The 27,639-nt window shown below is 39.9% G+C and overlaps 1 protein-coding gene across 1 annotated transcript; it reads left to right on the top strand.

Moving 5' to 3' along the window:
* The first annotated feature begins 261 nt into the window (after positions 1 to 261).
* LOC117491764 (protein arginine N-methyltransferase 8-B) lies at positions 262 to 25,705 on the top strand. Its single transcript, XM_034141855.1, has 10 exons — positions 262 to 632; positions 6,105 to 6,350; positions 7,852 to 8,007; positions 12,133 to 12,196; positions 13,668 to 13,810; positions 14,754 to 14,841; positions 16,077 to 16,192; positions 20,431 to 20,581; positions 24,274 to 24,395; positions 25,290 to 25,705. Exons 1-10 carry the CDS (start codon positions 564 to 566, stop codon positions 25,371 to 25,373), a joined length of 1,239 nt encoding a protein of 412 aa, XP_033997746.1. The 5' UTR covers positions 262 to 563; the 3' UTR covers positions 25,374 to 25,705.
* The last annotated feature ends 1,934 nt before the right edge of the window (positions 25,706 to 27,639 follow it).

The raw sequence follows: 27,639 nt of genomic DNA on the forward strand, positions 1-27,639 counted from the left end.
GCTGACCATTAAGGGTGGCATGTGGTAGCTGATAAGAAATTTGTGGGCACGTGTTAAGAGTCGCCAGATTTCTGTGCATGCACTCAGAGGCAAGCCGCTCTGTGAGGCAGCAGCGGACGGTGTACTATTTATAGAATCAATGTTGCGGAGGATAAATTAATCAAACTGGGGCTAAAACACTGTTTTCAAGACAATCTGCCGTTTGGTGCTGCATTCTGGGACTCCTGACAGCGCTCGTCGGGTCATGGAGAAAGGACATTCATACCAATCATTTTCCAGCTGATGCCAAGGATGCCTTTTCTCATGCTCTCCAGGAAAGCGCCCCAGTGGACTCCAAACTTTAGTGCGATGGAATCAATTCTTAATCGCAACAGTGGCTGCAATGCTCTTGGGACCTCGTTTAGTTTTGTGTCTTTTCCGAGTCTTAGAATTTCTAAAGAACACTGCAGTGTGGGATGTGAATGATAGTTATTATAAATTAATACAGAAGAGATTTGTTGAGGCGAACTCTCTCTGCTCATCCTCTTTACTTTTATCTTGTGAACATTTCTGTGCCGGCTCCTATGGGAATTAAGCACTCGTCCCGCTGCATGCTCCTCAGGAGAAAAATGGCGGAGTCTGAGAGCATTGAGGTAAGTGTGAGATACACCTTTGATTTTCAGAGGAAACACGTGAGTGCTCGTTCAGAGCCCTACACGTGTCATGCATTATATTAAGCCATTTAGTAGAAGTTGCACCACGGACAAAATGCAGATACTGACAGGGAGATAGCAGTCTGAGGGATGCGATAGGTTACACCACTGCATTAATTTAATATTCATTTTGTGCAGTGAGTGTTTCCAACATCGAGCACATTTGGTTTCACTTTAAATTATACAGTACAGCGATCAAATTGTTCCAAGGAAAATCTTATTTTACAACATTCACACTTGCCCAGTCAGATAGTGTTCAGCGTCGTAAAACATCTATATATTGTGTGATCTATTTGCGTAAAAACACCCCGTTTTAATAAGGAATATGCTGTGAGCATGGTGATGTTTAACGGGACAGAATGTGCTGCTGCTGCTTCAGACAACTTGCGCTGTCCAAGGTACTGCAGCACCTTGCAGAGGAAGAGGAGAGCGCCGATGTGAGGAGCAGTTTGTGGAGAAAAGTACGGTGAGCTAAAGACGTATTGGTTCAGCAGCCTACGAGTCCACATTATTGGTTCCACGTAACACTCCTAAAGGGATCCAAACGGGGATAGTTCGGTACATTTAGATAGAAATCGACGGATTCTAACTGGACGAATCGATAACTCAAAAACAAAACCATCCTAAAAATCACAAACGATGTCTCTTAACGACCGTTTAAAGTAGTAACACAACTAAACAGTTGTTATCAAAATAAGTCAATTTGCACCGTCCTCCGAGCTGTGCAACTTAAACCCCAACCTGCAGCCACAGGAGAGACGAGTGCGCAGGGACCGTCTACAAAGTGTAGGCTAAGTCTATCTCTCTCGCCACGGCCACTGAGACACAGTTCCTTCCAATTTTAAAATTAAAATGTCCCTCAATTGTGATGAAAGGCGGCTCTATATAAAAAAATGGGACCCAATGTGAAAGACATGCGTACATTTGTTGGAACGTTAATGTTGTTGTTTCCACGGAATACAAGTTTACCAAGATGTAAGATTCAAAGCTCCCTGAATGGGTCCTTTGATAAAAAATGGATGTGGGCTTCCCCTTTGTGAAATAACTTTGAAGCACTACACTGAATAATAGTAGAGGAGTGATTCTATAATTTAGGGTGCATTTCACATCAACAAAACAGTACAAAGAAAGTGTTCTTTCTCAATAGAACAATCAGTGGTTCAAGTTAGTATATTCTTCAGTGTAACATATCCACTAGTTGCAAAGCTTAAACATTTTTTTATTTTATTTTATTTTAAGGGAAAGGATGTTTTCACTACTCAGTTTGTCAACTATGTTACGGACAAACTTGATGTCATTACAATCATTTGATTAAGTCCTGCACTTCAAGTAAAATCACATTTGAAAGGCTCTTGAGTCTATTCTACCATATATCCAAAGATTTTTTAAAGTTTAAAAAATAATTGTATTAAAGTTTTGTTTTTTCATGTGATATGTTCAGCACTGTCATTAAGTTTAGGGATATTTTGTATTATAAAACTACCATACAGGTCATTTTGATAGTTTTAAGAGATGTCATGTAAAACTCCAACCTGTGTAGATATACATTATACTATAAAGGATATCAGAAGCACTATTTTAGATATTTTAAATTTGAAAAAATGAGGTGCAACATAGTTGACAATGAAAGTCAAACATTTGACGCAAATAAAATAGTTGACTGGACACATTATTAACCATCAGCACTATGTTAATTTCAAGGCAGAAGTGCAAAATTCCATTGATAATGATGTGTAATGACGTCTACATGTCCTACAAATTGTCAACTAGGTTACCTGTCAACTAAGTTACTACAGTTATTACAGTACTGGGTAACTCAGTTGACAGGTAACCTAGTTGACAATTTCCCTATTTTGACCCATCATTTCAATGGTAGGCCTTGCTTGGATGACCACATGTCATTTTCTTGAACAGGTTAACATCACATTTGAACATATAATTGAATTAAAATCATTAAACAATTGTAAACCATAACAATGTACGTAACATTGTTGATTGTCAATGAGTATATTAATTGACCATGTGCTATTATACATAAAATATTGTAAAAAATTAGAGGACAATCACCACAGTGTGTTCAAAATGTTTGCCAAAGAGGAACATGGCATCATGTGATGCTGGTGACATGGTATTGGGACAAACCATTTTTGAGTTAAAGGGGGGAGTTCTCTTAGTAACATAGTTGACAGAACTTTTGCGGACATTCATATATTAAGATATTTAAATTATTTAAAGGAGGAAATCAATTAAAAATATGTTATTATTCTTTAGTATTTAGACTTTTGAAATAAATGAATACTTTTTTTTATTTACTTTAATGGTTTTTATTCATTATTTTGAAACCAAGACACCCTCAACTGAAAAACGGACAGAGCAAAAATTGACAATTTAAGAACATCATGACACATTTCAAGCTAAATAAAGCATAGGATACACATAATGTTTGTGTGATATTATAACATGCTTTCCAATAATAGGCAAAATATGATATTTTTGAAGAAAATACTTAGAATAATTATAATTATCATCAATGGACATCAATGGACATGGAATGTACCCTAAATTGTAGAATCACTCAGAGGTATTAAATATGTTAGACAAGGAAAAATAAGCACAACATTTTTAAAGGCGCATTTCTTCCAAACAAGTGTTTCAATATAACCATATGAGGCCATTAATGTGTGAAGTTATTTTGGTATATGTATGACAGGGAAATGTTTGAAAACATGTTCTAATTTGTATTATTGCACTTTGTAGACAGTCCCGCGCACTTCTCTTTCCTCCTGCTGCAGGTTGATACCAATGCTTAGCGTGTATTGGCTTGTTTTGACAACAATTAGGTTGTAGCCCATTGTCTACATTACTACAATTGTTAAGAGACGTGGTATGTGTTTTAACAACCATTTGTTTATGAGATATTGATTTGTCAATTTCGAATCCGACAATTTCTAACCTCACCAATCTAACAGGGATTCCTTTGATGCAGGGAATAGTTAAAGTCTATCAATTGCCCCACCTTCCAAATGTACGTTATACACCTTTGATTGAAATAATAATCTACTGTGTTTTTTGTATTTATTTATTTTTTAATTCAGAGCAGCACAACATGAGCCCAATATCTTATTGAGTGCAGTGCCACATCGGTATTCACAATGTAACTAAGCAGTGCTGATAAGTCATGCATTAAAGATTCACCCTGAGAAGCCTCATGTTGCAACATAGCTCATAAAAAGGAAAAGTTACTTCAAAGCAAGTTTATTCCTAGTAGAAGCAATCGCAAAACTCTTATTTTATCGATGAAGGTAGCAGGAACTGCATTCATTTTGCTTGTTGTTTTGGAAAGTTAGATTGTTCAGACGCACCTAAGTGCCATAATGGCAGAAGACCAAAGTGATTCTCTTTCCTCATGATACTGATTTCCCTCAACCTTATGGCAGGAAAAAGCTTTTCCTGTATCTGATACCTTTTTCCGGATATGAATTCCATTGAATTCCATTGAGTTTTACTGCATTATCCTCCTACTGAGATTTTAACAGAGGTGTAACACAAATGTACAGAAGTGCCTGTGTGTCCCCACAGAAGTGCCAAGTCAGTCCTTCTCTTACAACAATCCTATCCTCCATGAAGGCCCAAGGATCAAGTCTGAAATACAACCCTAAATGTGTTTATCTGTCTGGGGGCGTGGGGTCGGAGTCAAGGTCGTATGGCACTCTCTCCTTCCTCTGTCAGGGGGCATCTCAGTTACACTCACTGCAGCTGCTCCATTCTGACCGCACTGCACCCCCTGTCAACTTTAATCTCTGCGCTAAATGACGATTCTCCTGATTTGCAACTTTGAAAGGGATCCCACAATTCTGTATTAAACTTGGCAGCTTTAATCGCCACCTCTGTGGCCCGCCTTGTAATTATTGATTCGTTGAGTGAGGGCTTGGAGCCAGCTGTTCATCAAATCCTTATTTTTTGCTTTCGCTAGTGTAATTTATTTGTAGAAGATGCCAAGATTTCATTTGCAGTGGAAGGCGTGAAAGAACTGAGCTTCAAGGTGAATTACTAGATAAAGTATAATATACGGTTGCCGACAGGTGCCAACACGTTACAACGGCCCAAAACATTTCCATTAGGAGAAGAACGCTGAAGTTACAAAAACGATGCAATAAAAACAACTGTGCAAAAACACATGCAAATGAACAAACATCTTCACTACCTTGAAAGCACATGCGCAGCATTTGGAAAACATTCACCAACTTGAAGAACCATGCGCGGCGTTAACGAAAAGTGGTGCATAAACACAACTCTACAAGAAGCTAAAAAACACAATGAAACGGGGACACTAAAAAGTGAAGTTGCAGTTAAGACTCATTGATTATTTAAATTATAACCACGTCTCAAGAATATTAGCCTCAGAAATAGTAGGTTAATATGCTGCGCAGCACTGAAGTGCACCCTCTTCAGATCAACATCATGGCTTTAAGGATTAGGAGAAGTTGGTATTTTCCTTTTTAATAAGGGAAATGCAAGAAGTTTTTTTAAATGTAAAGACACCTTAATGGTAATATCATTTGTATAACTTCAATACCTTTAAAGCCAAAGAGAAGGCAGCAGTGAAATTGTCATTACTTTAGGGATGGAGAGGGGAGTAATGGAAAATACTTTGTTCCTACAGTATATAAAATGTAAGCGAAATAACTATTTCATATGCAACTTTTTTGCTTTCCGGAGATTAAACATTAAATATGGTGTTGTATAACTAAAGCATCCTCCCATACACCTATTTTCATCCACGGTGCAATAATTTATCATTTATTATTAGAAGGCTGAAAGTTGGAACAAGAACAAACAAAACAATCGGCTTATTGGCACATAACAGAGAAACTGGGAGTCTGTTTCTCCACCTCCCTCGCATTGTGTCTTACTCCCAAACTAACTAACACACACACACACACACACACACACACACACACACACACACACACACACACACACACACACACACACACACACACACACACACACACACACACACACACACACCCTGTGGTTAGACCTTTCCAGCTGGCCTGAGACTTGATAATCAGCGCATTATGGGTGGATCGTCTGTGCAGAGCAGAGCTTTCTTGCCATCCCTCCTGCCTTCTGTTCACAGACTTCATGTCAGTATCAAAGTATTCTCCAGACTCAATGAACTCTCTGGACTCTGTGAAACCACCAGACGGATTCTTGCATCAGTAGACTGACAGTTGAGCTAAGCGGGAAATAGCATATGAAATGGATAGAGATTAGGGCATGAATGCAAATCGCACCGTGATGTTACATCCTCGTCTTGTGTCTGACTTGTAAAGTGATTTGAATAACAAGACCCTAGAGTTCTTGGCCTCAATGAACAATTGTTCCTCTCTTTCTCTCTGTTTCTAGCAGCCACAGCCGCAGCCACGGCCGATCCGCATAATTCAGTCCCAGTCGGCGCAGCCCACCTCATTGCCCAAGCCGGTGCCTTCCATCCAGCATGCCTCACGGCCTCCTCTGCCGCCACACACACCGCATGTGGCCAGCCTGGCCGCCCCTCCTGGGCGGGGGAAGATTTCCAAGTTCCTTAGCCCAGAGGAGATGACCTCACGAGACTACTACTTTGACTCTTACGCCCACTTTGGTATACATGAGGTATGTCATATTGCAGTGAGAATCACTCTTCTGTCTTGTTCCTGTCTGTTTCTTGTCAGGGTTTATTTTATACTTTGTAACATTTCATCAAATAGTGTCAGCAACTAAAGTCCAGAATTAACTGCACTTAAAATAATTGCTATGTGCACATAACTCTTTGGGTTTCCACAATAAAAATCGATAAAAAGAAAAAGAAAGACTACTTAAGACTGCTAAAGATAGTTTGTACTGGACCCTATGGAATATGCATTTGTATTCATCAGATAATAGTTATACCAGCAGCTCCACATATACTTACAACTGCAAACTTAGGGAATAGTCTTTCATTCTCACAGTGACGTAATATATCTTAATTCTGTCATTTTGCAAATTGTTCAACTTGCAGAAGACATTGTTGTTGCAGTATAGTAAATGTCAAATGTAATTCAGAGAACATAGTGAAGTAATTGCTCCATTATTTTAAACCTGAGTGTAAACATATTTAAGTTCGAAGATGCATTGGATAAAAATAGAACTAAGAAATATCCCTGCAAGATCTATTTAAATGGTTATGTTTGCTTTTTCCCTTCTCTAATTTTTGGCTAAGATAATATCATTTTACCTCAGACTTCTTGTTTGATGTGTTGTGTTTTTTTCTATTCACCTATTGCCTTTAGATCTCAGTAATGAATACAATGTCAACCATTAGGAATTGAGCCTAAATTGCAAATGAAACTCGTAATTTGTTCTAGTGTGCATTATTAATTCGGTTTGAAAATAGAACAACATTAGGCAAAAAGCTCAAATCTGTACAGCAACTTTAAAAGGCCAGACTAAAGCCTTGATCTAACTCCAGGGTAGATGACAAAAACTAGATCATGCAGACCCTCATGGCTATGCAGGAACCATGAATCGGTCTTTGATTCCCGCTGACGTTGGTCTCTGTGTTTTTATTTTTCTTCACTCCTTTTTTCTCTTTTAGACCTAATTATTTCAGACTCCTCTAGTATTAGTTGGAAATGCACCATAATGATGATCTTGTGTGACACTTTTTGTGAACTCCCAGCCTCCTCATGCTCTAGACTACACAAACAACCTATAATAGCTTAAATCTCTATGTCGTAGACAGTTAGAACCATGGGTGGGGTTATGGTCAACCAATCCTATCAAAGGACATGAGATCTAATATAATAACATAGACGTTCCTATATGACCTGTGAGATTAGTCTTTTATATTTCTGGGTCAGGGGTCATTTTATTTTTGTAGTTTCCTCACACTCACACATGCATGCATTCAGACAAAGAATGAATGCTCATGGGGTTTATTGGAAAACCAACCCTGGATTTGAATATAGAACCAGATTATGTGTGTTATTTGCCACCGCTCCTCGGCAGATATCCCGGCAAATCCAGCCCCCTGTTGTCCAGCCAATGTTGTTAATTCACAAAACAAATTGTCCCTCTCCTCAGGGGTTAGCTGTGTCAACATCTTCCTGAAATGATTTCTCGTATGCTAAACCAGGAGATGCTGAAGGACGAAGTGAGGACGCTCACCTACAGGAATGCCATGTACCACAACAAGCACGCCTTCAAGGACAAAATCGTTCTGGATGTTGGAAGCGGGACTGGGATCCTGTCCATGTTCGCGGCCAAAGCAGGGGCAAAGCACGTGTATGGGGTAAGATGTGTTTCCTTTCAGCAGAGCGTTATCATGCTGGGCCTGACAAGCTGCTCACACGGTGTGAACCTACTGTATCTGTATGACAGGCTCTCAGCACATACATGTTACCGCATTTTCGCCAGGCTCCCTTTTATCTTCGTGAGAGATTTCGTGTGACAGGCAGATGATAAAACTGTGTGGTCTCTCCGGCAGGCTGACAGGATGAGCTTTAGCGTTTTAAGAGCTCTTTCTGTTTATCGATTAATGGAGCAGAATGAATTGCTAGTCAGGGCATATCTGAGGAGGATACATGCTGGATACCCTCCACCGGTTTGGGATAACAATGTAGAACTTCATTTCTTTCTTCAGGACAACACTGTATTTACTCTCAGGGGAGGAATGGTTTACTTGGAAATGCCAAGAGATATAATGTGTTATGTGTGCCTTGGCCTCGCGTCCCAAATTTGGATTCCTTGCTTATTTGGCTGTTTTGTTCAGTTCTTCAGTGGTGTTCAACCTTGGGGAGAAATGTGGAATAGTTTATTTTCCCTTCTTAATTCACTGTAGAGGCGAGTCCAATGTGTGTAAGAGAGATATTAGAGACTATTTTGATAATAGGTTTCACTTGGCCAATGGTTATCTCCTCAACTGTAGTTGACAACTACAGATTTCTGTTATTAATCATACCAAATTATTCTCAGATGTAGGTCCCTGGAGCAAAATCTTTTCAAATGGGGGTCTGTGACCTAATGTGTATCAAATTAAGGATCCGTGAAACAAAAGATTTTGAGAAGCAGCCTGTCTTTGTAGTTAAACCTGAAATACCACTTCAGTTTGTGCTTAATCTCACATTTGCGATGCTTCTGTCCATCTGGAAAGGATATTTCTATATAAATGGGGCTAAGATATCTGGGATTTATTTGACCTTCGGCTTAGATGCTCTTAGTTTGAGGTCTGCACCGATGCCCGATACCTTTATCAGACCTAAAGCTCATAAAGCTCCATGTGAAAGATGGGCTTGTGAGGTGGAAGTACTGGGCTATGGGCCAATAATAACATCACTCTGCCATATGGGCCTTGTTACAATAAAAATGAAAAGTGATAACCTCTCTGGCTCCATATACTGTAAGACATAAAAGACTCTTTCATGCTGAGGACCATATGTATCATAGAGCCATATAGTCATAATACACTGGTTCCACATTCATTCAAATGTATTGTAATACACATCAAATAAACAGCCGTTGTTTGTTAATTTATTTTTGCTTGAATTTTTATCTCCCCGACAACATTTTTGAAAATACAAAAAGATGGCTCTCTCTGGCTCCATCTGCATTTCTATTTTATTCCGATGAAATGTAGGTCTTCAGGTGTTTTTTTAAGATCAACAACCATTTCCAGCCTAAAAAAGATTAATTGATTTTGAAGCAAGCCTGAGGGCTTTGAATAGATGAAGGAGTGTGAAACCTTTTCCCCTACTTTTATGTTTACTAACAACACTTCATTACAATCCTTGGTTAGCAATACTTTCGTAGTATTTTAAAACTTTAAAAAAAACATTAACTAGTTGTATACAATGGTGGCTCAACTAAATTCTGACTTAATGTGACTCACAACTCAGACACGTGCATGACACCTGAGCAGAATAAGAAACTTGTACCTGTTGTGTCTTCAGACAGAAGGACTAGCAGAAGTCCACCGTGACGAGATGAGTGACATTGACTCTTCATGACACTGGTTTGAGGTGCAAGAGGCCCTGCTTGAGTGTGTGTTGAATCTAAATGCGACCTCGAGGCTGCCACTGGAGCGTGATGGACAGAGGGCTAATGGCTGTCTGTTCTCGCAGAGTTCACTGAGAGAGATGAGGAATCATGGCCAATTAGACGGCTGACGCTTGTACGTCTGTGAGGGCTCAGGCTTACATAAACCTAGTGCAACATTAGGCATTGTTGACACAGCCTGGTGTTAATGGGCAGGTGACAGACAGAAGGCTGTGTGCGCCCCAAGCAGCCTCCTCACCGCTGCTCCACTAACAGGCAGCAGAGAATAGGGCTGCTCCAGGGAGGCAGTGCTAATGTCAAGTCCCTGCACCCTGTATGCACGCTCAGCAGGGAAGCTGACAACCTCAGCCAGGATGCAGATGCCAGAATGTCATGTCAGTGTGTATGGCAAACTGCATATGGAACTGTCATTATTGGGATATTCTTTGATATTACACTACATTTAGCTGACACTTTTATTCAAAGCAGCTTACATTTAGTGCAAAAAACCAAGAAGATACAAATTCAAGAAACAACCAGAAACTGAGACATATTAGCCAGACAAGCAGAGATGTGTGTGTATCAAACATCTCCGGTATCAGATTGGTGAAAAGACAGCAGATAGAATCAGTTGTGTACAATATGCATTACTGTGGTAGTAGAAGCCATGAGGCCAAATTACAGAGTGGAGTGAATTGGTTTACAGAGAAAAGAGGAGGATACCCAGGACGGACCCCTGTGGAACCCCAGTGATGAGTTGACAAGGGTTTGACACAGACTTTAAAGATTATAGAGCCCGGTTTCATATATACACAATTATTAACTTTTTTTATATAGTACGCTTGTTATTCACTAAAATAATTGATAAAAATATGTATTTTCAAACAAATGTTAGGGTAAGTGAATCAAGTATGTTTTGTGTCCATTTTAAGAGTTAATAGTGTACTTTAGTGATGATAATATCGAAAAGGGCAATTTTTGGGAAAGGCTAATCCTGACATCCTTAATGTTCAGTGTCCCAAGCCTAGTACCCCCTTGACCAAAAAGTACCATGAGAGTCCGAGGCAAAGACTGAGTGCTTCCATTATTTAGCGTTTCTCCACAAGTGTCCCATCGGGCTTTGCCTTTTTTCGTTTTTCAATCCACAGCACCTAGAGTTCATTCAAGAGTCCCTTGTTTGATTACCACCAGATGGATCTCTGGCAGCATGAATAAGTCGGCACACCTCTGACAAACCGAGTCCCAGGGCAGGTAGAACAGAGTACACACTGAGGGGAAAATCAATACTCTCAGACTCCCTGATGCTGTAAGAGGTCCGTATTGACAAATGCCTCCTCCTGAATTATGCTCTCATTTAGTTTCGGAGCTGCCTGCTAGAAGTGTCCCCGAGTTTATTCTGATGAATGAGGGAGCTTTATTGTGTTATAACTATGTTAATGCTGGCGCCTCAATAAATCAGCCATCAGTCCCGCAGAGGTGGGCAGAATAGGAAGTTATATGTCAAGCTTAGGACTTGCTAAAAGGAGGAAAGAAAAGTAAAAAGATGGGAGCCTGCCTGTAGGAAAATGGGACAGGGAACTGGGTATTTGAATCAATGGGTGTAAGAAAAAAATAGTAGGGTGAGGATAATTTTAAATAATTAAAAATGAAAATGAATCTAGAAGTCAAAGGTCCCATCGGAGCAAAATGGCTGGTTGCAGTAATGCGGTGACTAATCTTCCCTTTAATTACTTGTACTAAGATTCTCTGGCAGTGTTTCAGGGCCTGGCACAGAGGCTGGTCACCCTGTAAACGCTTCGTATTTATCTTTCAATATTTTCGTCATATCCTTCACACGCAAACTAAGTCAAAAGGCCACCTTAGTTACCTTAATATCCACGTCTACCCTACTTTAATCATTTTCGAATCCTAAATCTATCGATCATAAATCTATCGATTAGATTTATGATTAGAAAATTATAAAAGTAGGGTAGACGTGTGGAGATTATCCGACTGAACAAAACGTGACCCGTCTCTTAAATGTGTGTCAACCACAGACCTTATTTCGAGGTATTTTCCAAAATCCTATGGAGAAATTGCATTGCTTTTTTGTCGAGGGAACCGGAAGAAGCTTACTTACGGTTTTTAGGACACGTCACTGTGGCACTCTATATACACAAATTAGGTTCAGTAGGTATCTTATCCTCCTGCACCCCCCTTCAAATTAGGTTTATATATGGACAAATTATGCTGATAGAGCTTTTATCCAAGGTCAACATCCGTACAGCGGTAACATTTAAAGGGCATGTTATTGCAAGTGATGCCAGTCCATTAAAGATATTCTTCCTAAAGCAGTCCTCCATCCATGGTTATTTAATTAGTTCATTTTCTTTTTCCCTGCCAGATTGAATGTTCCAGCATATCAGAGTACTCAGAGAGGATCATCAAGTCCAACCACCTCGACAGCGGTAAGATCTGTAGCTATTCACCCTCTCTATGATCTGATGAGACTGCACTTTGCATGCAGTGAAGGGAGCAACAAACTAGCTTTCAGTCGTGAAATACATAGTGAATGAGGAAGAGGAAGAAGAAGAAGAAGTAGAAGAAGTAGAAGAAGTATTGGGTATCCTAAAGATCAAGATTTTGAAGGATAGTGTCTCTGATCCTGTGTTGATCATTCCATACTGCATTGGACCATCTCATCTGTATTCATTTGCACATTGAAACTTCAAAGCATATGTTTAAATCATAACACCTTGGTAACTTTGAAAAACTGATTTACTCCCAAGCTTCTGACTGTGTATCAAATGATAGCTCCATAAACCACTCTGTCAGCCAAAGTCTATGAACCTATGAATATCAAGTATGCACTAGTAATTGGAAGGGGATTTAACACTATGTAGCAATCACTAGTTGAAGTATAAGGGTTATCTTGTCATTCTGACGGACACTTTGTATCACCGGATAAACTTATCTTCAAGGCTGAACAAACAAACTGTTGTGTCTCGTCAAATGTGTTAGTTATGTTTATGTATTATGTCTTGTGTTTTATTTTGTACTTTCCTCTTGTCTTTCATTTCAGGCCCTATTTCTTCCTCCCCTTGTGTGTTTTTCCCGCCATCATCAATGGCCGTTTCTCAATGTCGAGTAAAGCTGCTGCAGAGCCACTATTTCAAGTATACTACGTCATCGAGTGGCGCCGAATGCTGGGCATTTAAACAGTCCTTCGGCGCCACTCGATGACGTAGTATACTTGAAATAGTGGCTCTGCAGCAGCTTTACTCGACATTGAGAAACGGCCAGTGTCTGCCCCGCCCCTGATTGTTTCCACCTGTTCCCACTCACCTCATGTTTAAATAGTCCTGTCTTCCCCTGTCCTGTGTCAGTTCGTCTTGTTTGTTTCCCCGAATGGTCATACCAAGCCTCAACTCCGAAAGGATTGCTTTCTCTCATGTCAGGTTATGTTATTTTGTTGATTTATGTAGACTTAAGTTTTTTCTTAAGTTCTCCTTTTGTTATGATTAGTTTTTTCCTCCTTGTGAGCGCTTTTTGTTTATTCCAGTTCCTACTCTGTTAAGAGGGATTACCTGATCATTGGAATTAATAAATACATTGTTATTACATTCAAGACTTTGTCTCTGGGTCGTGCATTTGGGTTCATCAGTTTGTGTCGAGGTCCTGACACAAAGCTGATCTCAGGAAGGGAGATCCCACCTCCATATACGTAAAGCCCAACGGAGTTATTTCCATAAAAACACTATGGCTGCCATGAAAGCACATACTGTATGAAGTGATGTTTCTTACTTTGAGACTTAAATCTGCTTTCTATGTGTCCTGTGAACTTATTTATACTCTTTCAGGCATTATCATAACTTCATTCAATTTTTTATTTTGTACGCCAAAATAAGAGCATTCAAAACAATGTGTTGTGTGTTGCAGTGATCACCATCTTCAAAGGCAAGGTGGAGGAGGTGGAGCTTCCCGTTGAGAAAGTTGACATCATAATATCTGAGTGGATGGGCTACAGCCTCTTCTATGAGTCCATGCTCAACACCGTCATATTTGCCAGGGACAAGTGGCTGGTAGGATGGGTGGAGTGTGCGTGAGTGTGTGTATAGATATGCTAGTTTATCCTTAAAATAAAATATAAGGAAAAAGGGGATTTTTTTTTGGTATGATTGAGATTCCATTCCATTTATCTGGTAACCCCTTAACACAATCTTAATATAAGAAGTATTAGAATTGACTATGATAAAACAGCTCAAATCAAATATAAGTTAACTTTACTGTTAATACAATATGCTCTTTAATGCAATAACATTAACAGGAACAAATCATTGTAGGAAAGCATTAAAATAAGAATTCTATATTGTTAGCAGGCATGTTACATTATTAACCAGTTTGCATTGCTTTTCTCCCTCTGCCAAGGGTTTCATTATTTTTGGTTTGATCTTTTTGTATCTTTCTGCTCGGATTTTCATCAAACCTTGTAGAAGGGTGTAGCATGGGCCAATGAAAACCCATTACATTTTAGAGGGGATCCGAATAACAGGGCAGATACCAGCATTACTTTTTACTTGAGGAAACGACCTTGGCGGAGGTCTGCGCCCTTTCAAGTTCCCTTCTGTATGATCTTGTTATTGGAAAACAATTGTTAAAGTTTTATAATTGTACATCACGAACAGCTCTGCGCACAGTGAATAACATCTTAATCATTTAAAGTTGTACATTACATGCCATTTGTTAGATGCTTTTATCCAAAGCGACTTACATACATTCAGTACTGTGGACAATCCCCACAGGAGCAATTTGGGGGGAAGTGTCTTGCCCAGGGACACAATGACATGCTGACTGCAGTGGGACTTGAACCTGCTATCCCCTGATTTGAAGTCCAGCACACTATCCACTGAGCCACAGCCTTGTACTTGGATGAGGAATACAATATCACCTATGTTGTAATGTAGCCCTTTTATAATCTGTTCTGGACTAATTGCGAGTTATTTCCTTGTCTCGTTTGTCAAACAGAAACCCGGTGGATTAATGTTTCCTGACCGTGCCTCTCTGTACGTGGTGGCCATAGAGGACAGGCAGTACAAAGATTTCAAAATACATTGTAAGTTCATTATGTACAATATGTGGGGCTGATAATGTGTGTTATCTGAAGCAGTACTGTGGAATGACACATGCATCTACTATACTTCATATACTCTGCATAAATCGTTGGCGGCTGTAACCAGGATTATTTCTCTACATTGTCAGTGAACCATGGTTGTAGAACACTCCACACCTCTGCATTGTACTCACACAAGGCTGGCATGCTAATACAAACCCTTTGCATCGCTGCAAATGATTTTAAACTTTACCTCAGGCATAACACAAGCATTGGTAATTGACATTATAAGTCAACAAGCCTCTCCATCTCTATATCATCCTACTCTAAAGCTACCAGGAGGACCGTGGGCGATGTTCTGCTGCGTAGAGTCAGTGTTAAGCCAGTGCACAACCTAGCTGACAACAGGCATGCAAACAGAACAATAGCCAATAGGCCTCTTACTCACACTCCCCCATACTGTACATCTGGGAAATTATACAACCACACTGCACCATGGGGAAGATATATCAAGTTGGCTCACTGCATTGCAAAGATTTCCAATGATGTCTGGATACCATTATTCTCAGGCTGCGACGAGTGTTGACCACATATTGACATCAAACTTCTTTCTCTACGGGGCAACGTGACTTTTAGAAGTGTCCTTCTGAAGCTCTGCAGTATTCTAAGAGCATCCTGTGGTCATTAGTGCTACTCACTGCCTTAGTTAAGTGGGCAGCATGAAATCCAAATAAAAAACATTACATTACCTCAGGGCTTTGTGACCTGTTCATTATCACCAGCGTTCCAACACGCTCTAGTAGTTCTCTCCTTTTAGGTCAAGATAAAGATGTTTGCTCACACTCTATTTTAAGGAGCTTAATGAATAATGTATGAGATGATTTAGTCAAAGCTGCGAGGATATTCAAGGCAAGAGTGGAGGCTGCGTTCAAGGCTGAAAGGCTCATGTTAAAAAAATTATCCCCAAACACAATGTGACTTTCATATGTCACAGGAAAATGGTTCCACGCTGACTGGAGGCCTGACTCTGGGGTTACATCAGAGGACTCTGGTAGTAAGCCCCCCACTAGTATTGCTTTACAGCTACAGCCCAACAGTTTGAAATCCTGTGGCTTTTCCCCTCTAGAAAATTGAATAAAATATATCAAAACTTAAAAGGAACCTGTGTCTTATGTTTGCGATTTACAAAGATGACTTGAACAAATTATGGAAAAGTAACCCGATGCTGTATTTACCAGGGTGGGAGAACGTGTATGGCTTCGACATGACGTGTATCCGTAATGTAGCCATGAGGGAGCCACTGGTGGACGTAGTGGACCAAAAACAGGTGGTGACCAACGCCTGCCTCGTCAAGGTCAGTAACATTTTGACAATATTTTGGCTGAAAGCAGTTGATTCATTTAACACAAAGCCTCACTACCTGTAAATGTCAGCTAGACTCAATGCAGTGCAGCAGAGATGTTACATTAGTGTAGCCGGTATACTTTTTCTGGGGATGGCAGTGTCAAGACTGACATATCTCAATAGCCTTTGGATGGATTGGCATGTAATTTGGTACAGATGTCCATAATGCCCAGAGGATAAATCCTAATGACTTAAAGTGGACCTATCATGCTTTATTTGAATAATATATTGTAGGGCCATACCTATATAAAACATGTCTGCAAAGTTGTTTTTTCAAAATACCAAACAGATCATGCATTTTAGCCATGCCTCATTTCGCTCTATTTGCTCTTTTCCAGCCGTGTTTTTGCAAGGGCTGATTCTGTGACGTAGCTTTAATGCAAATGAGCTGCAGCTGACCACGCCCCCCTGCAGGAGAGGGGAGCGTGCTTTGAGATCAGCTGCTGGGCTCTCAGAAGAGGGGGAGAAAAAGAGAGGCTCCGTCCTCCGTGTTTTATTCTTATATGATTATATAGAGTCATTATTCATTTGTTTTAAAGCTCAATAAATAACAAAGAAGACCTTTGACCGGCACTTTTCTAATTTTGTCCGGAAGATTTAAACTTTAATGGACATGTTGACCGGCGAAAAAAAATCTAACTGAAACTGAAACTCTGCCGCACGGTCCCCTCGTTCCTTGGAAGGTGGGTGTTTGTCATCTGCTGGTGGACTAACCGGAGAGAATTACAGTGCTTGCCTCGACGGGGAGGGATTGCATTGAATTAAAGCAGCAGGAGCAAACGCTTGCCTCGGGGAGGGAGAAAAAGAGCCACAGCGGAGAATAAACAGAAGGGCAACCATGGCAACCATGCGCGGGAAGTCTTCTTCGCTGCTTTTGTGGCAGACTACAGCGCCACTTACAGGCCTGGCATATGTACTACAGCGTCTCCAGCGCTTTCGAGAGGCAATGGCCGGCCGTGGCCCAAACCCAAATTCCCCTGATAGGTGGAGAGTTGGCCATATAGGCGGAGCTCCTCGTTCCTGACGTCAGAGAATTTTCAAATCTGTATCAGTCTGTATCAGATCCGTTGCAGCCCCGTTTTTAGAGATTTGGGTACGGAGGAAAAGAGAGAGGGTTGTGTTTTTCTGACACTTGGTGAGTTCCCTGGAACACCGGGGACACATATTCATGAATAAAAGACGTACAAAAGTGCATTTTGCATGATAGGTCCCCTTTAAGTGATCCTCTTACTTTTCCTCTAGCTCCAGCAGCATTTGTGGTTTTCAGTGAAATCACAATTGTTAAGCCTCAGCTTTACTGTGTGTTTAGTGCTAATCAATAAAAGGGAACATGCAACTGTTATCTAGCTAACGATTACACCTGATTAATATTATAATATTAGCATTGTCATTGTGTGCATGTTAGCATGCTCAATTTAGCATTCAGCTTAAAGCCCTACTCTGCTTAAGGTCAATCGGTGATATTCAGATTTCCATTTTTCCTGAGGACTTTAGAGTGATATTTGGGATGTCTTGAAGTGGGGTCGTTTGAGGGACTTATTCATATTTATTGTCTTATCTACAATAGATTGTTCTCAGCATGCCACCAGTTAAGAGAAGCAGACAGGAGTCACACAAAATATCAATGCAATAAACTGCTGGGGACAGGCCAACATAAGAAAAACATCTTTACAAAATTTGATTAAAAATAACTAAGGCTTTTATTTAGGCTTATATATAGACTATGTTTTGAGTTTTTTCTCTACATATACATGACTGATTATAGGTATTCATGGTACAACAAACTGTTTACTAATGCTGGTTCAGTGTGCCAGAACTAAATGAGCATCCCATATAGTATGTAATAAGGAGTGATAGATCATTTAAATGAAAAGTAAAATGGCTTTAATAAAGTAAACTAGATTGCAGAAATGAAGGAGTATTACAGTGGTTCATATAGAAAAACAATAACTACAAACTATCGATTGATTGGTGAACATATTGTATAACATTCTGTTGCTGGTATGAGTATGACCTTGGTGTGCTGCTGTTGCCCTGTCTGTGCCTCTCACTGTGGCAATTAAACTGATCAGGCTGCTGCCATGCATGCCAATTGCAGCCTGTCTAGTCTTCCTGATTGTGCTCCATGTCATAGTGACCTTGTTATCTCTGGCATTGATTGGAAATCTGTGCCCTGTCTCGCCTCCATCCTGGTGAAAATGGCTGTGGGATCATACCTCCAGTGTTGCTTTCTCGATGTTGCTGATTGTGAAGCACATTGTTTTTATTTATCTTGATTTCATACAAACTTGAATTGAAATGCAATAAGATATAACATACAACCAGCAAAGAGATCAATCATGAGAGTTTAATAAAAACTGGCTTATCTAAAGCTAGTTGAGTAGCACTTGAAATGTTTTGGCTCTATGAAACCTGATGTACTTATATGATTCTGTTTTCTTCAAGTTTGTATCTTCTTGGTCGAATGCACTTATTGTAAGTCGCTTTGGATAAAAGCGTCAGCTCAATGCAATGTAATGTAATGTAATGTAGAAAAAAGAAGCCTCAGAATATTGATGCCCCGCTGACAAGCTTTATTGTCTTTAAATGGATTACTGACCGGCCTCATTAAAGTTGAATAGCTGAGGAGAAGTACACATAGGACCTAATGTTATTAAAGTGCTGCTTGAACCTTTGGTAGCAATACTCTGCAAGGATCATAACCGAGTATAATCCTGCAGAAAATAATCAATTTACATTTACAACCTGCATGATAGGGCTCTTAAAACTTTTATTTTTCCTTCAGAGTAATTGCATGGGTGTAGACATTGCAGAGCCTTATATTGTATTGTAGTCTTAAACTTTGAAATGTGACTTTCAGAAGTTTATACTGCATGACCAGAGTTAATGTCTTGTAATGTGTTTATTGGAGTGATTATTTCCTGAAGATGGCAGGGGGGGATTAGACATTAATATTTCATTGTTTTTATTGCCAGCAAACATAAGGCTCATTCCTCCACAGCTAATGTGACATCTGGTGCTAAAGCAACCAAGCTAGCAGTGAATATCTAATATTGGTGAGGGTACATGAAATACGATTATCACACCTGCCTACGTGTTTATCCTGCAGGGTACTTTGTTTTTTCAGGGGAACTGCTTTCTCCTGTTATTCAGTGATAAAGATGATATGCTGGCGCAGTGCTGTTCACTCGACAGTAAACCACGATCTGGAACAACATGTTCTTCTCTGAACAAGGTCTAGTGGGACAACGGGTTATCAGATACCCCGTTAAACTTACTGGAATCTGGGGACACATACAGATTTGGGGTTGCCCATGCACGAATAACACCTGGAGCCTCACCATAGAGCTCCCAGATGACCTCAGTCCCCGGTTCCCTGTCCTACATGCACCGACACAAGGGTTACATAACCCTGCTGATATTTACCAGGCACAGTACCACTGGTGTCTAATGACCGCCGTATATCATTCTGCTAGTAAAAGCTGTTCTTTCTTGATGTGTGTGTTATTTTCGTCTTTAATGCATGTCAACATTACATGTACAAATTCTGGATTTGTTTCTTTAGCATTTTTAGATGATGTCATATTGTAAGTCTGTGGTTTGAACAACATGGTTGAGGTTAGAACTTTACACCATGAAGAGAAAATAGAAATTGTTTGGCATTTTCGGAAACATGCTTAGCCTTAAGGCTGTTGCTCTTTTACCAAGAGTTTCATGAGAAATGTTGAGTGTATGTAATTCACTTTGGGTAAAACATCTGATAACTAATAATGTCAGTCACAAGTTAACAATAACAATACTACTCCAAGTCCCTATAAAAAAGCTAACGTCAGCAGCTGGTTTTGCTAAAATGAGTTGGCTACAAGCTAGCTTGGCTCATTGACCTACCGGCTTACCAAAAGCTCACTAATTCAATTGTTATATGTTTCTCTAAACCACAAAATATTGTTCAACACTTTATGTGTGTGTGTTTTTAAGCCAGTTAGCTGTTTCTGCATGTTGATTCTTTGTGTTGAGCTAACCAGACGCTAGTTGTAGCGTCACATATAACAGGCAGGAATTAGAGTGGTATCTTCTTAACTACCTTTCGGCTAGAAAGCAACTATACATACTTACCAAAAGGTCAAAATATTCCTTTGCTGATATGCTCCAGATATCTGAGAAGGGTCCTTCTCTTTACTCCCATAGGAGGTGGACATCTACACAGTGAAGACTGAGGACCTGTCGTTCACTTCAGCGTTCTGCCTACAGATCCAAAGGAATGACTACATCCATGCACTGGTCACCTACTTCCACATCGAGTTCACCAAGTGCCACAAGAAGACTGGTTTCTCCACCGGTAAGATGCCTTACATGTTGTCTCATTTGTGATACAGCAATCTATGTATATGTTTCAATGTATGTGCATCTTGGAAGTATTAGAGCTACAGTATTATATTATCATAATCAGGTCGTGGTAATGATAAACAAAACATTTCCTTTTTGATTGCCTGCCTTCACAACAATAAAACAGCATCACCCTGGCTCCAGGTTTAGTATTTCCCTTTAGGCTACTGACAGCAAACAGAGTGGATACTTTACTGAAGAGCTGCTTTTGGTTTCTCATTAATATATTTTCTTCCCTTGATGGCTTCAGTGAGCCCTGTAGTGTAGAGATGAAATTTGCAATGCAAAAGTAGACGGCCCTTCTGATTCACAGCAAGGAAACAAGGGAAAGGTTATGGCCTGTACTTCAAATCAACAGCCCTTACAACGAAAAACAAATAGATCTCCCCATGGAAGCACGGATCTCTGAACAAGTGAACATAAAAGGGCTCAATAGAATAGTTTATTGTAATGTGCTAATACGTTTTAGATCTGTTATCCTCAGACAGAGCCAGGTTAGTTGTTCCCCGTCCTTTTAAGTCTTTATGCTAAGCTATGTTAAATGTCATCAATATTCTATAGTTACCTATTGTATGCAGCAAATAAGTGTTTCTGACTACCACATTAGAAACAAGAAATTAAAGTTAAATATCCACACACTTTGATATTATCATACCAATACAAGAATCTCTGCCCAGATGTCCAAAGTTTGAACTAGTCTGTAGTGCCGCAGTTGAGTGATTGACATAGAGTAGTAATAACTTAATAGCTTAGTAACCTGTTCCATGTGGTTGCTAAGATGTTGGAAAGAGCCGCAAACGACCACACTGAAAATGTGTAGGCAAAAAACGCAAAGGAAACTGTTTCATTTGAGAAGATGCTGGGAAGATTTAACTATAAAAACGATATGGTTAAAGAACAAAAGGAAAACTTTGAGGACATCATTTCCAAAGTCTCTATTGTCATGTAGGCTACTAACGACTACCACATTATTGTAATCAAATACCAAACTGCCCTTTTTATATCAATGTCTGATTGGTTCCCTGTCTTTAATTTTTTATTATTTTGGTGTTGAATATTCAAAAAATGTAACTTTATAGTTATATAACTTGTATTGTTTGCTTGCTTGGGCTTGCAGAGCGTCTGACATTAGTTTATAGTGAATTGTTGGCTATGGTTTATGTTAGCAAGCACTTCCTACACTACTGTAAGGGAGGGAAACTTGAAGGGAGGATATTCCGGGGCTTGTTTTATACCATCTGGAAACGTATTTCACATCATTAGGCAGATAGAAAACATCCACAAGAAAAGATTTTATGTGAAACAGAATGCTCCCAGGAACCTGAAATCAAGGCCATCAGCTGGACAGCTTCACAAGGCACTTGCTTTATTAATGTAGCTGAAGTCAAACGGGAGTTTCTAATGCAGTCTTTGTTGGGACCAAGACATCTATCCCAATCGTAAATGTCACTGTCCCTTTACATTAGAACAACATACATCAGGCTGACTGATATGAGCCAAACAATGCTGGATTAAAGTGAGCACGGGATGTTGTGTCAGAATCTGTGTGGGACTGACCTCTATTGGTAGCCCTAAATATCGCACATTAAAATGATATGTAGAGCAGAATGTATCACTGTTGTAAGAACAAGCTTTCTCTGCCCTACCCACTTCCCCTAAATGTATTCACTGACAGTTTTCTGTTGTGCAAGTTTTCCTATTTCCAGAAAATTCTCATTTACCAAAATGTAAGGATACAGATCTAAACTTTAACGCAGACACAAACAGACTCTCAGCCAAAGGAGGAAACGGCAAGTAAGGGTCAAAGATTGCAATTCATGCTGTCGGTTGAAGAAATGCCATCTCATACCGAATTAGCATAAGAAACGCATCTAGCTTGTCAGTGTCTTTTTTAACTCTGCCCAACAAATGTAAGAGATGAGTCTGTGCTGCAGCCACGCTGATTGGCAAGTCCTTTTATGTATGGTATCACAAAGAGCTTGTGCTTAAAAGCAAAGCTACCAAGCTGGAAGGAATTCGATTTAAGAGCTACTGACCTTTTGAGTCTCAGCAAAGCGATCCGTCACAGCACTGGGTGATGCTCGCACTTATTTTAGGGCTGGGGTGTCAGATTTGACCTGTTTGTGTGTCTCACAAACTCATAGACACAGAGGAGTGCACATAAGGTGGCACAATATAAAAAGCAATTAAATAAGATGGTGTCGTGAAACAGTGAAGAGGTCAAGAATACAGTCATGCATTTCCTGCCTTGTCCTTCAGCGCTGTCATCTTGAATTGAAGTGGAGCTTCCTGCTCTTTCTGCAACATCGCTTCACTTCTAAAAAGACACAGACTAGGTTCCATGCTTCTGCTCTTATTCTGTACAGTTGGTTTGTTCCAGTGGCGAGCCGTCAGGGCCCTCTAGGCCCTCTGTGAGGGCCTAAGATATTCCAAAAAATAATATTTAAAAACATTAAAAAAATATATATTTTTTTAAAATATATATTTTTTTAATATTATTTTTGTTATATTTTTCATTAGTTTTACCGAAAAAAAACTTGATTTAATAAAATAACATTTCCAAAGAAATAAATCCTTCGAATCTGCCTGTTCAGTCTCTGTTTGAATGTCAGTTACTATAGCGGGCCTCTCTGCGATTCACAGAGGGCCCGCTATAGTAACTGAACGAGAGAGTAATGTCAAATGACAGTACAATTGACCAATCATATCTTCCCTCTAAATGGATGGGTTTTATTATCGCGGACTTTATGACGAGTTCCGCCCGCTGTGAAACTTTTCTTGTTTCCATAGCAACAACAACTTCCTGTCAACAGCGTGAACTCGCCTTCAAAATAAAAGCATGCCAAATTACACTTAAGACATGTCAGAGGGCCTAGGTATAAAGCTCACGGCTCGCCACTGGTTTGTTCTCATCCTGACATTCTCGTCAGGTAGAGAAGAGACTGTGTAGAGAAATAGTGCATTTTCTGCAAGGGGAAGACATATTTAGACATTCAGTTTGTGTACTGCCGAAACATCTTTGGTACATCTTTCTTATCAGGAATCTTTTTTAAAGGATTCGATTGTTGCTGAAGGATTTCTTAATGGGTCATAAATAACAAACTCATGCTTTACACTGATATCTGTTATAAGGGCAATATTTAGGTTGACAGATTGTTGAAAAACCCCACTCATTAATAGGGAGGAGTTTCTGACAATCTAACAAGGAAGGCTCTAAGAGAGGGCAGACCAGCGTCAAGTGAAAGATCATTTGAATATCCATCCTTCGGATTCAAAATGTAATAGGTTTCTCCTTAGCCCATGTAAACCTTTCCACAAGATTTCATGAAGCCAGTATCTTTTTACCGCAATCATGCTGACAATCAAACAAACATCCGAAAACATAGCCTGCTTGTCTGAACACTCAGGAATTGTATTTTATTATGAATATAAATAACTTTTTGCTTCTAAATATTGATCAATTGTTAGTCATTAAGATCTGGTCCAGATTCTTTGCAGTCCTTACCACAAAAGTTGTCTAACATTCTTTGTGGAAGGAACACCAGTCAAAGGGTTTCTTTTTAAGACCTGGCAACAAGTCAACACTTCCTATTGATGGCCTATGAGTGATCTAAGTCTGTGTTTCTGTTTGTGTGTGTGTTTCAGCACCAGATGCTCAATACACACACTGGAAGCAGACAGTGTTTTACCTGGAGGACTATTTGACGGTGCGGAGAGGAGAGGAGATTGTCGGCAGTATTGAAATGAAGCCCAATGAGAAAAACAATGTAAGTCTTTTACAGCTTGATGTTCTGGATTTTGAATTATGGCCTTTGGAGTAAAGGTAATAAGTCTTTATCCTTTTTTATACCTTTTCTGAAGTCATAAACACAGGAACGTCAAGTCAGGAAAAGGATAACCACATTATTTGTATATCTTATACATCCTTTAGTAAGAGTTGACAGATTGTTTGCTCCTCAGTGTTGGATAGCGGGCAGGAAGGCAGCAGCACTGCAGAGACTTCCAGACAAACAACAACAGATTCTATTGTTGACCTTTTCCGTGTCCTCTCCTCCCCCTTTAGTATGAAGCTGGCTTCCTCCTGTTGTCTCAAACAAACAGGCTGTGCTTACTTAACACCGTGTTCTGCTGTCAGGACAAAATGGAACAAATGCTACGTGTTTGCTTTACTTCCCCTTTCAAAAGCCCTGGGGGCCGAGGGGCAAACGTTGTAGTCATAAACAGTCTGATCTAAATGTTTCTCTCCTGTGTTAAAGACTTGGGACTAATGGAAATAAAGCTTTTGTCAATAATGCTAATAACAGACTTTAAGTAATCATTATTTTTCAAATGTTTGTTTTAAAAATAAAAGTTGGTTTTATTTTTTTTCTGTGAAAATTCGTAAATAGTTTGCAATTACTATGTCATAAATGAGACTTAAATAATGTATGCTTTCTTTCTGCTAATGTCTATTACTCCATGCCCCTCTTGTGGCGGATTTGAGTTGTACAACAACAAACATTTTTGAAAAATGATCCTAAAAAAACATATATAAAGATCATAAACACAATAAGACTTAGAAAATAATTCACCTTAATCTTTCTTTCTCACTTGCCTTTCAGGGCTTCCGTACCCCTCTCTTTGATAACCATGCTTCTTTTCTCTCCTCTCTTAACCTGCAGCGCGACTTGGACTGTACCTTTGAGCTGGATTTCAAAGGGCAGCTGTGTGAAGCGGAAATATCCCACGACTACAAGATGCGATAAGATGGACTGGGGGACAGTGGCGCCCCACTGAGTACAACCCCTGAGCACCAGAGGGAGACAGAGGCACTCCCATGACCACAGACAGGCACATTGGGTGAAGTTAGAGCAGCAGAGAATCAGAAATAAAGACCAGGCCAAAGACCAAGCAGAGGTGGCCCCAATTACGATTGGCTATTGTCACTCTAGTCACTAGAGTGACAATAGTTATATCATACTAGAGTCTAGTGTGTCATGAAGGCAGGAAGTTAGTCATGCTGACTGTTAAACACACCTGAATGTAAAGGCCCTGACACACCAGGCCGAAATCGGCCGTTTTCGTTAGTCGGACGACGAAGCGTGCCCTGTCGCCCAAACTCAATTTGGTGTGTCCCGCATCGTCGGTCGTGACACGCCTTATTTGGCCTTTCATGGCCGACGCACGGCCGATTCAACATGTTGAATCGGCCGTGCGTCGGCCACAGGCAGTCGGACAAAGAAATCACTCTGATTGGCTGTTCAGCTAGCGAATCAGTGCATGAGAAGCGAAACGGTTTCTTGAGAATGTCTTCCACAAGCAACAATCCAATGGCTGATAGCTCCAGTACCACACGAAACATGTTTTCGATGGACGAGAGTGAAAATGGAACGCACACGCTATTTGTTGTTTGTTTAGATCACGCAGTCTGTTCTTCTTCTCTGTCTTCCGGTTGTTGCCTCTTTTGAATGACGAATACACACTACTGCCGCCTGCTGGTAAGGAGAGTTATTGCCACTCACGCATGCGCAGTTCGTACGTGCTCGGCTGAAGTCTTTGCGGTGTGTTCCAGCGCGACACATGGCCAAGACGCAGGAGAACACGGCAACGCAACAGTCGGCGTCGGCGAGTTCTCTGGTGACTGCTTGGTGTGTCAGGGCCTTAACACAACAAAAAGAGGTCAGAAATAACTCCTAGTCTGAATGTTATTGATTATTGATGTGCGTATATGTGAGATGGAGTGATGTAATTGTGTGTTTTGCTCAGTATTTCTTTTATTTTCACAACAATCTGGACCTTATGGAGGGATAGTTTTAAAGTTACAGTAGAACTCATGTGTTCAACTGCAGTATTGTCCACATTCTGGTATAGATGTAAGGGTTGATTCTCATGTTTTATTATGTAATGTAGGGAATGATTGTTCGAGGCACATTTTTATTTTTAGTTGTGTCAGTTTAGCAATGCAGAAAGACAAACAGCAATTGAAAGCCACAGCCAAGGACATTGTAAGTGTAATGTGAATGGTAACACGTGTTTGCTTAATCGGTGTACTAGTAGCTTTCTGTCAGTGTGTATTAAGAGGTGTCACACAGCCCTGTGTTCTCAGTGTGAGCATAATGTTGACATGTTAATAACAGACCTCCCCCCATCCTAAATGCCTTGACTAAGTGCCGAAGGGTTTTCCTTTTTTTCCCCGTACTGCTGCATCTAGTTTTGTTAATAGTGTTATGTATGGGCGCGCTTTTGGGTTTATTAATATTAGATATAAACAAGCTATGATGCTGCTTTAGTCCTCATCTGGGCACAATCCATGTCAAGCAATACAACTTGAAATTCTTATTAAAGAAATACTTCACCCCCAAGATGATTATTTGTTTTTAAATAACTCACCGTGTTAACTTTTTGTGAATAAAACCATATTGCATGCCTTAATGGTGAACGGTAAAGAAAAGACAGAAACATTTATTTAAAAGGGGCCAAATGATGTGTTTTCCCTTTCCTGTAGTGTGCTATAAAGATTTGTGTGCATGTCAATGATCTGCAAAGGCTAAAATCCCAAAGTTTACGCCAGAAGGAGTTTCCTCCCTTGGAATCCTTTGTTTACTTCAGTAACATAGTGACATCACTATGTAACACTTACACTTCTATTGGCTAGCGCTCCGACACATTGTACGCGAAGGGGGCGGGACATAGTGCAGTTGACAAATCACAACATCTACGGTCAGCTACTAATAAGAGCATACTGGGGTCTGGTTTCAGACTGAAGGTGAAAAAGGGGGCTGCATGAAAAACAAATAAAGACCTTTTTGAACATTAAAGTATGTAAACATGTGACAGTAAAGGCACAAAATAAAGAAATTAACCTGAAATTGAGCATAATAGGGCCCCTTTAAAAGCTGAAGTAAACGGGTAGCGTACATCATGACAAATTAGGCTTCTGCAAATGTTTTGCAAGTTTGTTAACAGATGGTATGATTTAATTTTGTTGTTAAATGCAACCTTAACTTCTATTCATCAATAATCTTTTTGGTG

The sequence above is a fragment of the Trematomus bernacchii genome, unplaced genomic scaffold (assembly GCF_902827165.1).
Source record: "Trematomus bernacchii unplaced genomic scaffold, fTreBer1.1, whole genome shotgun sequence".
NCBI lineage: Eukaryota > Metazoa > Chordata > Actinopteri > Perciformes > Nototheniidae > Trematomus > Trematomus bernacchii.